The sequence below is a fragment of the Limulus polyphemus genome, unplaced genomic scaffold (genome assembly GCF_000517525.1).
Source record: "Limulus polyphemus unplaced genomic scaffold, Limulus_polyphemus-2.1.2 Scaffold1942, whole genome shotgun sequence".
In the NCBI taxonomy this organism is placed as follows: Eukaryota; Metazoa; Arthropoda; class Merostomata; order Xiphosura; family Limulidae; genus Limulus; species Limulus polyphemus.
In genome coordinates this window covers 141,678-152,379 of record NW_013667552.1, presented here as the reverse complement: position 1 = coordinate 152,379, position 10,702 = coordinate 141,678, and the positions used below count along the sequence as shown (strand labels likewise).

Below are 10,702 nucleotides of genomic sequence, written 5' to 3'. Positions count from 1 at the left end.
GGTATATTTAAAGCATTGAGGGCTTGGTTTTTTTTTCTAGCCCCTTTGTGCCCATCGACTAATGAAATCATGATTAATTTAGGACAATTACAAGCTGAATATTTTAATGTTACATTGTCAAGATTATACTCATATAAAGAAAAACAAACTGGTAAATTAATTTATTAAAGAAGTAACATCTAAAAAAACAGTAACAATTAAGTAACATCTACAATAAAAACAACAAAAGAACTGTTTTGTTCTCTCTACTTTCACAAATATTTCCATCAAACAACAAACCACAGGCAAATGTCAATTTAATTTTCTTTTTATTTTTTTATGAGTACCAATGTAGGTACAACAAAATATTTCATATGTTATATTGTATTTATCCAAAAGCACCAGACATATAGTTATCCTGCTGGTTATGCAAAGACATTATGTCCATAACTGACTGTATACATGTTAAAAGATTCCTAACAATTCAGCAATTTGTTATAAATCGTTTAGTTTGCAAAGTAGAATGTGTGATACATAAACACAATACATCTTCAAAGCCATCAGAAGTCAATTATTCATACATCAACACTGAGAGAATAAAAGGTATAACTTTTCTAAATGAAAATGTATTTCCTATAGATACTTCCCTTCACTCACAATATTAGATTTTCTCACCTTGTGCTGTCCTCTGTATGCAAACTTTTACAGAAGCACATGCTCCAAGCCTTCATCACCCCCCTGTTCAAAGTTCCAGCACATCTATCATGCAAATCATCATGTGTCACCTCTCCACCAATAGGAGCGCACTACTATCACATGATGCATGGGACTCCCTCTACCAAACTATCACTTCAAAGTTTGTCAGAAGACGCGAGCACTGGAAGATTGTGGGGAGGACGGGTGGGAAGTGTGATCGGAGGGAAGTACCTATCAGAAATACATTTACATTTAGGAAAATATAACTTCCGATAAGGTACTCACCCTCCACTCACATGAAATGGAGGAGGGAGTGGTGCGAGGGAAGCACAGGCATATCCCCCGAAAGCATCCAGAGGACACCCCCGATATGGGAGGAACAGATCATATTATCTGAGGATTATCACATCTTAGCCAGGTATCTCTTCACCAGGAATATCAACATGATCAGGAAGACCAGACGTAGCCAACATTAACGGGAGCACATCCATGTGGGAGAGGATAGTTTAGCAATGTGATCTTAAACAGAAATTAGAATCACTCAACTGCACAATGAAAAGTGGGCAAATAACAATGTGTTCCATGTCTTAGATTGGTTAGGGCATGATGGACCATACTTGGTAAGTCAACTACATCAAAACCTCACTCGCTGGATACCGATATCCTCGTGAAAGTAAGATGAGGATCATACTCTATAACCTAACATTTGACTAGGAACTCACAGGGTAGCCTAATGCTAGGGATCTAGGAATGTGTCATCCAGAATCTGAGATAAGTCCATTGCTTGCACTAAACCCCCGCAACCGTGAAACCAGCCTGAAATGAACCCAGGTCAGTAACAACATTGCCACCCATTGAGGTAAATCCCAGAACAGAAGGGGAAACAGGTCATGTAGACCTCCTATGACCCATAACACAGAAGACAAGTTGAGAGGGGATATGGACAACTCAAAACCTGTGTGAGGACTTGTGATTGGTTCACTTGATCTCCAATACCTCACTCACTGGGTACCGACATCCACACAAGGGTAGGAGGAGGGCACCCAATCAGAGGGGTGAATTGCATTTGGGTGCCTCAACTCCGGGAATTAGTTATTCATCTGGAGTATCTTGTAACTCTTTCTACACCAGCAGAACACCACCACCTTACTCTGTACTGAACACTTATAGCCATCTTTATGGAAACCGTTCAGTAGGTAGCCTTCATGATCAACCATCCCAGCAGCTTGGAACTGGTAAAGACTCTAGTACTCCACTGGAAGAAAGGGGGGGGGAATGCAGTAGAGAGTCCAGAGAGGCTGCAACACTCAAGATAGTGCAATGGGTAATCATGAAACCCTATTTTGAAAAGCAGACCACACTGATTTATTCAACCTAGGCATGGCAGGGTAAAGCAGCAATCCCCTTCTGCTTTACTCATGACGTCCATGGGTGGTACAGTCCGGAATGGGCATATTATGATGCAATTATCATTAGGAATGTACACTTTAGTGATCTTGTGAAGCACCTCATCTCAAGGATAAGCATACATAGCCATGAAAAATGTATAAGAATCAACATGGCTTACAGTGTGGATTTGATATAAAGATGTCTGTGAATGGTTATAGCCATCTTAATGGAACCCATTCCAAGTACAGACAGAATACCTGGTCAGGCACTACTTACCATAGAACAGGGTCTAAAGTGAAGCTGAGGCAGAGGCCCCTGAAAAAAAAGAAAGCATTAGTATAGACGTACCTTGTGTCACAGCCATGCCAAAGTCTACAGAATAGCCATAGACAGCAGGCAATACCCCGAGGAAGCAGAAACAGTAATGTGATGTAGATAGTTGAAAATGAATTTGTGTAGACATGCCCAATCATAGAATCTCCTCCGATGGCCGATGAAGACAAGATGCAAGGTGACAGATTTGATGTGAGGAAACGTGAAAGAGATCACGAGAGATTAGGAGGAATAGCCCAACTGGATCAAACATTGAACCCAATTGGTAAGGGAAACCGGGGAAAGATCACTTGAAGAGGAAGGTTGCCAAGGGATAAAAAGGCAGGAATGTTGACCCTGGAAAGAAGCTGTGCAAGCAATATAACAATGGAAAGTATGGACAGGACAGAGGAGTCTATTCAGATCAGGACGAGGGTAGAGATGAGATATAGAGAATAGTCAGATAGGGGAAAAGGAAGACTGATGTTCTCAAGCTGCAGAGGTCTCAGAAAAGCATGATTCAATTAAAGAATAAGGTAGGAGAAGTGGTACAAGGTCCTGGTAATGTCAATATTCAAAATATCTGACCTACAACACCTGTAGGCCAGGAAGAAGAGGAAATATGCCTTTGAAGAGAGGTGAAACAGGGAACACATAGACTGAGTTTCGAACTGAGGTAAAGTGAGGGCATGAAGGACCACATTAATGTCCCAGTCCGGGAGCAATGGAAGCCTTGGTGGCCGACGGAGCTGGTAGGAACAGATCAACATGGAAAGGTCTTGCATTGATAGATAGCCAAAGAAGTAGGGCAATGGAATGGGTTAAATGTGAAGCTACTCTACTAGAGAAACCAGAACACCTCACCAGGGACTTGACAAAAGACAGGCGTGAAGACAGAGGACGGATGGAGCGCTGGTGACTGGATTTGACAGAAAGGAGGAAGAAGGTGAGGAATCACCTGCAGTTGGAGCAACTGAAGGAACCAAGGTAGAACAGGCTGGTAAGGAGCAATCAGAAGGACCATGTACAGAGTGGAATGGATGAGGGAGACCACCCTATGAAGTAAACAGATGGGAGGATAAATATAAAGTAACTGGGGACCAAACTGAGGAAATAAGTGATTGAGGGCAGTGGCAAAAGCATCAATATGGGGCATACCCAGATGCAGACAGAGCCATGAAAAACAGCAGGATGCAGGTATAAACACAATCTGGTCAGGAAAGATGATCGGCTATGAAATTGAAAGCATACGCCCAGTAAAGAACCTCCATAATGCAAAAACTCGGGGATCTGGACCTGGTGCTACGTTGCTGATTGATATAAGCCACCCCGGTATAATTTTCGGAATGGATCATAACCAGCCGGGAGGAGGAAGAAAATGATCAAAAGCCTGATGAACAGCCAGGAGTTTGAGAACATTAGTGTGAAGATAACTCTCCTCCACAGACCAACAACCCAAAACATCCTGGTGATCCACCCAACCCTGAAGGGATGCATCCATGAACAGATGTAATACTAACAATGGAGGAGGAAGAGGGATCTCTGCCAACATGTGGGCCCTGTTCAACCACCAATGGAGATAATCTGCAAGGGATGAGGGAAGAAGTATAGAAATATCCAAGGGATCCTGGGTGAGGTTCCATTAATTGTGACGGGCCCATTGAAGAAACCGCATATGGGCCCTGCCCAGGAGTATGAGAGGGTCATGGAGGGCCACATCCCTAAAAGCGATAGAACCTTGCGAGCTGTAAGAGAGGAAACATACAGAGATTTCCGACCAGCCTGTTCCATAGAAGAGGAAAAGGTTGAGCCTGACTGACATGAGTGTTGTAAAAAACACCCAAATGGATAAGATATTGGGTAGGACAAAGGAAAGACTTCTTGAATTTGACCAACCAGTCCACCCTTGCAGCTTTGGCCAGGAGCTGATGAGTGTGACAGGCCAATTCCCATTTAGAACGAGCAATAAGAAGAAAGTCATCCATATAAATTGGAAACATCCAGCTTCGTCATTCAAAGACCTGGAGAAAAGTCCCACCAAAGAGAAAGGTATGTCTACATGATAAAGCAAGGAATGTGAACAAACTGATTGAGACAAGAGGCTAGTACCTGGTCTTCTGGGGAACAACAAATAGGCAGGAGTAAAAACCCTCTGAAGCTGGTGGAGCTGGTTCAATAGCTTGTTGTGCAATGAGGTTCTGAACTGCCTCTGACATATGCTGTTGTGTCGAGGAATCCTGAGGAGAAGAGAATGTAACACTGAATAAGGGAGGACGGGAGAGAAAGAGGATAATGTTTCCCTCTAAGAGCACTCTGTGAATCCAAACATTGGTGAGGCAAGGAAGGACTCCACTGATAAACGAAATTCAAGAGATGAGTCTCCACTGGGATCCAAACCAACCATGTAGTCACTGGTACTGCTGTTGGCAACTTGGGTGTCATCGAGTAAATTGTCAAACCGTGGCACCACAGGAGGATGGGACAGGAAGAGGTTGGGAAGGGGAAGGTCGAGGGACAGGAACTGGTGCTGCACTTGGCCCAGAATGTGACAAACGAGCTACCAAGTTAGTAAAGGTAGAATGTTGATGGGCCGAGGCTACCCAAGATTCCAAAAACTCAGGGACCAAGTCAAACACATAATGTTGCAAAAATTCCACTATCTCTCAGATAAGGAGCCTGGAGACAGGTCCGTGCCAAAACCGCATTATGGCCCAAGAGGTCCCAACAACAAACCAACCATGTTTGAAGCAGGAGAGCTGGAGACGGCAAACAGGACAAAGTAGAAGTAAGGATGGAAAGGATTTCAGCAGAAATTTCCTGTGAAGAGCCTCTGACAGAAGGTGAATGGAAGAAAGGTAAATTAATAGGGTTATGAGGGTGAAAGTGAGAAAACTGAACTTGGTTATGTTGGACAGGGTAATCTTGGTTCACCCCCCAAACAGGAAGAACCAACCCCAACAACAGTTAGTTGAGAAAGGAAAAGTCCGCCCGATGATAAGCAAGGGCGGACTGATCCAAAGTCCATTGAGAACGAGGCATAATAAATGCCCTCCCCCAGTTGAGAGGCAAATCGTTCCACATGAGCTAAATATCAGGGGATGGGGGAAATACTAAATAGGGTAGAGAAGTTGTTTGATGTAAGAGAGAAGGTCTAGGGTCATAGGAAACAAGTGTAAGAGACAAAACTTCACATACCAGAGAGATAAGTCTGAAAAGACTGATGATGGATGAGCTGAATCATCAGGTGGTGAATGGGAAGACGCAGCAAACTCTAGTGTGTGTGGGGGGAACTAAAGGAAAAAATCGTCTTCATCCTGGCCCGGATCTAAAAGGCTCTGGTGGAATAAGTGACGATATATCTCCCGAGGGGTCGCCTGCGTCTGAAAATACGCCATCAGATCCTGGCAAAATACTGGAAGTGGTGACTGTAACTTTGGAATTCATAAACGGGAAACACGAGGAAATAATGCTATATTAAAATATTAACTCCACAAATAAGAAGTGACAGTTTGGTAGTGGCACATAGAGGGAGTCACATGCATCATGTGATAGTGGAGAGGTGATGCATGATGATTTGAATAAGAGATGTGTTCCAACAGAGTGATGATGAAGGCTTGTGGCATGCATTTCTGAAAAAGTTTGCATACAAAGGGCAGCACAAAGGAGAAAAGCTAATCTTGTGAGAGGATGGAAGAGTACCTTATCGGAAATTCATTTCTAACTCAGTTATTCTTATATAAAGTATCTATATGTATATTAAGTCTTCTATATCTGCAACAAGGAATAAATCTACAAATGTCATCAATTCAAGTGTAATAAATGTCAAATGTTATTCTTTTATAAATATTACTCAATTTCAAACAAACAAGAGCAAATTATCCATAACTGTTTTAAAGATAAAGAGTTCAAGTGTTAATATAAAGAGTACTGAGGCAGCACCACCTAGAATACTGTCATTAGTTGAAAAGAGATTCTATTTTAATTCCAACAAAACTATTTAAGATAAACGTTCTCACACATGTAAGTAAAAATTTCTTCTGGTGTGTAGACAAAGACTAATTCTGGCTAAGATATCAACCTACGTATGGCAGTTTTAGATGAAATTATAACTAGGTTTTCCTCTAAATTGAATACTTGTATAGGTTGAATTTTCTTTTGACAGTGAAATGATGATCATGTTACTTCAAGTTGTTTTCTCAGCTACTGAATGTATGGCTGGAGCCATTGCTGCTGTTGAAGAACCAGCAAGTAGATTACTTCTTACTACGGAGCTTAGAAAATACAGATCAGAACTGATACCATTTCTTATCCCTGTATTTTAACATCAACTTGTGGGCTGTGTTAGAGAAGTACTCAGCTTCAGACATCATCTTGGCAGTTTTATCTTCTAGCTGATTTAAAGCTTCTCCTCTCTCTGTCAAGCCCTGCAGAAAAAATAACGAAATTGTAACCATGTCTTTCAAAGTATAATTAGTACAATTACAAAACTGTAGAGTGATTGGTTTAGTGAAACCCAAGCCTAGATAATGATACATATTATTCATTATTTTTCTACAAATCTGACACATTCTAGGATCTTAGAAAGCTCAGCCTAATGATAAGTTAAATGTAATTCTCCAACCTCCTTCCAAATTGTACAGCTACAGTATTTAACATTCAATTTCTTAATTGTTTCAAAAACCTTAAGTATTAATTCTAAAACATAAATATACATTTCTTTTAAAATCTTAACAGGTACTAAGTACATTTGTAATAACTACAACCCATTAAAACTTTTCATACACATCATGCTCTGCCAGAGTATAACAACTTCAATTCATATAGCTATTTTAAATTCTTCTCTAATTCATAATTCCGAATTTATTAGTTTTAGATTATATCTATACTGGTTCCTATGAATCTTTATGTTAAAATTCAATGTTATTGGGAAACAAACTTTGATAATTACATCACAACATAGTGTTAATTACTCATAAGTATGAAAATTATTGATGATATAAACTATACATCTGGATTTTTTCTTAATGATAGTTAATAAAACATTTATATATTTTCAGTGTTATATATCCTATTTCTCAACACTATACTGTTAACAGCTTTATCTTAGATCATTTCCTGGTAAAATTTTGTTTCCTTTAGGAAAAGTCATTCTCAAGACTAATTTAAACGGGGTTTTCTTTACAATCACATTATACACAAAAGAAAATTACAATAATTAAATAAAATAACAAAACAATAAAACAAAAATCCATGTTTTTACTTACAAAATTATTTATTTGTAAATATTAAAAATATATATCTTCAAAAAAACTTAAAACTGTACATGTTTTGGTGGAAATAATTCCACCATCTTCAGGAGAATCCATCAAGTACACATAACATTGCTTATAAACCTAAGATACGTGTATAATTAGCATACTTGTACAATGGTGCCATTTACAATAAAAAATCTTTAAAAATTTATTTCAGTTTGGTGGCTCCTGGGCCTAAATCTCTATTTAAATTCATTTTGTTTTCCAAATTTCTAAAGTTTCTCTTATATTTAATTCACCTTTTTCCGTTAACTGTTTAAGAATTTTTACAATATCCCAATCAATAATATGTTTAAAATTCGCCACATGTTCCATCAAAGCCGATTCACCCGTTTTTAATTTATCCACAGCATTTTGGGATTCTTTTACTCTAAATGTTTGGTTCCTACTAGTCTGTCCAATATAACTTAGACCACAAGTACATGAAATTTTGTATATATCATATTTGTCCCTCAATTCAGTTTTGTCTTTCAAACCATTAATTATATGACTTAATTTTAATTGAGGAGTAAATGTTACTTGGCAATTCAAGTTTTGCCTAAACACATTACCTATTTTTATTGACCATGGTAAAACATGAGGCAAACATATTCTTTCTCTATTTTCTTTTTTTGTTATTTCCAATTTCATACTTCCAGAAATTTGAAGTTTGTTTTAATATTTACTAACGACCAGAGACGTAACAATATTTACTGTACATCCTATCTATGATTTGAGGTTGATACCATCTATCAATACTACCTGTTTTAAATACATTATTTCTAACATCAAATTCTCATCATATGACGAAATATTGATAACCCTATAAACAAAAGATGAAAATGAGGACACTTTTTGTGACCATGGATGACTCAATCTCACATGTGGTAGCATGGTAACTGAGAATGGTTTCATGTATGCAGAAATCCCTTCTCTCTCTTTTAAAAGGAACATCTAAAAAATCTAAACAACCATCATCTTTTATTGCAAGAACAATTACTCAACCACTCATTAAAAAAAAAACAGCAAACAAAATTCAGCATATTTTTATTTTCAACACAAATTTCTGGAAACAGAAGTTTATTATGGATCGAAACAAAGTTGATTACTGAATATATGGAAAAACTCAGTATCTAACACAAACAAATTATTAATCATTGAATCTAAATAAAGCCATAATATTACTACATCTAAACTTTAATTTGATAGCTTTAAGTAGGACATAATAATTGATACCAACAATGTTAGTTAATTGACACAAGCCCAAATTCTCAGGTAACAACCACAAACATTTTTTAGATGCAACATGGTACACATTGTAAAATACTGACCAATCTGGCACGTGCCAGTTCTCCAGCCAGTGAACCTGTTTGTGCTTTCACATGTTCTAAGCTACTATTTCCTGGAATGTGATGTGCCACACTTCTTGAAGCATTGCCACTCTTCTCTCCAACTAATTCAATGAGAAATATGTTAACATAACATTAACATATACATATAAAATTACAAGAATATTGTTCAGGTACATGGTATTTGTGGATAGGTAGTTGTTTACATTTCACTTTTCCCAAAGCTTAAAACTTTGTTATTCTATATGTTAGCATAATTATTTGTACATAGTTGTTGGATGAAAGACCTTGTCCATTGGATATAGCAAACATATTATGCACTCTTATTTACTTTTACACAGATTCTTATTAACAATTTTCATTTAAAGGAATTCACTCAGGTAATGATGAATCATAGTCCTACTAAAACATGACCTACACAGCTCCAATAATTCTTTATTTTTCAAAAGATATCAAAGAAACACTACATTTGAAAGTTTGTTGTGAATTTTTAGTTTGTGTTTTGAAACTAGTTATTTGAATTTATGTTTTACAGTAAGTTCATTATCACCTTTCAGTTTAGTATTTCTTTGCATATACTCCTAGTTGAAGTTTTACATAGTTTGCTACCTATGTTCAAAACACTGAAAGGCAATTTAAAAATATTTTTTAATGTAAAGTAAATAAACCTAACACACAAAAAATCAAACTGAATTCAATCCTGTTTATTTACTTTTCAGTGAACTTTCAAGTTATTTGCTACAATTCCTGGAATTCTTGCTCAGTTTAAAACATTTACTTTGTAACATTTTGAAATACATGTGTAAGACAGTTATCAAAAGAATAAAAATACATTTTAAACACTTCTTCTCAAATACAAGCTAGATAACTTCAATAATAATTGCTTGTTTGAAGTTGAGCACAAAGCTATACACTGGGCTCTGTGCTCTGCCAACCACAGGTATCAAAACCCAGATTTAGCGTTGTAAGTCCGCAGACATACTGCTGTGCCACTGGGGGGCTCAATAATAACAAATAAAGAACAGAAAAGGTCAATGTTCAAAACTTTATAAGACTCTATTAGATTCTATTAAAAAACATACATACTTGTAACAGATTCTATTAAAAGACTTGTGTACTTGTAACAGATTCTATTAAAAGACTTGTGTACTTGTATCAGATTCTATTAAAAGACTTGTGTACTTGTATCAGATTCTATTAAAAGACTTGTGTACTTGTATCAGATTCTATTAAAAGACTTGTGTACTTGTATCAGATTCTATTCTATGCTTCATTTTCATTTATACTTTGTTCACATCTTTCACCAGTGATTAACCCAGGTGACTACATTTTTTAATAGTGATGTCAATTGTATCAAATTACCCTAAATCTGCTCTTTGTCCTGCCATCATTTTAAACCAATGTAATCAGAGAATTCCAGTAACTGAACAGAGTTCATCAAGGGTATTTTTATAAATATACACCTGGAAAAAAGTTAAGCACCCCCAAATATTTTTCAGGATTGCTTATTGAAAATAAGGTTTAATTTTCATGATGTTGAGCAATGTTCATAATTTCAAACATAATTAAAAGGATGTGAGCGTTCAGGTGTGACATTTAAATCAGGCGCGTTTTTTTCCCCACGTGTAACTTACTCCCTTCTTCACGTCCAATATGCACTATTTTCTCGTGCATCAAATCCGTATT

General features: G+C 37.3%; 1 protein-coding gene across 1 annotated transcript in view; it reads right to left on the bottom strand.

Annotated features, from left to right (window-relative positions):
• Positions 1-366: 366 nt before the first annotated feature.
• LOC106465433 (syntaxin-binding protein 5-like) overlaps positions 367-10,702 on the bottom strand; it is a 146,765-nt gene continuing 136,429 nt past the window's right edge. Inside the window, exons 23-24 of the mRNA XM_022393333.1 lie at positions 8,999-9,120; positions 367-6,800 (exon numbers count right to left, since the gene is read on the bottom strand). Of these exons, the coding sequence (XP_022249041.1) occupies positions 6,663-6,800; positions 8,999-9,120 (260 nt within the window). The 3' untranslated portion in view covers positions 367-6,662. The remainder of the gene's footprint in view (positions 6,801-8,998; positions 9,121-10,702) is intronic.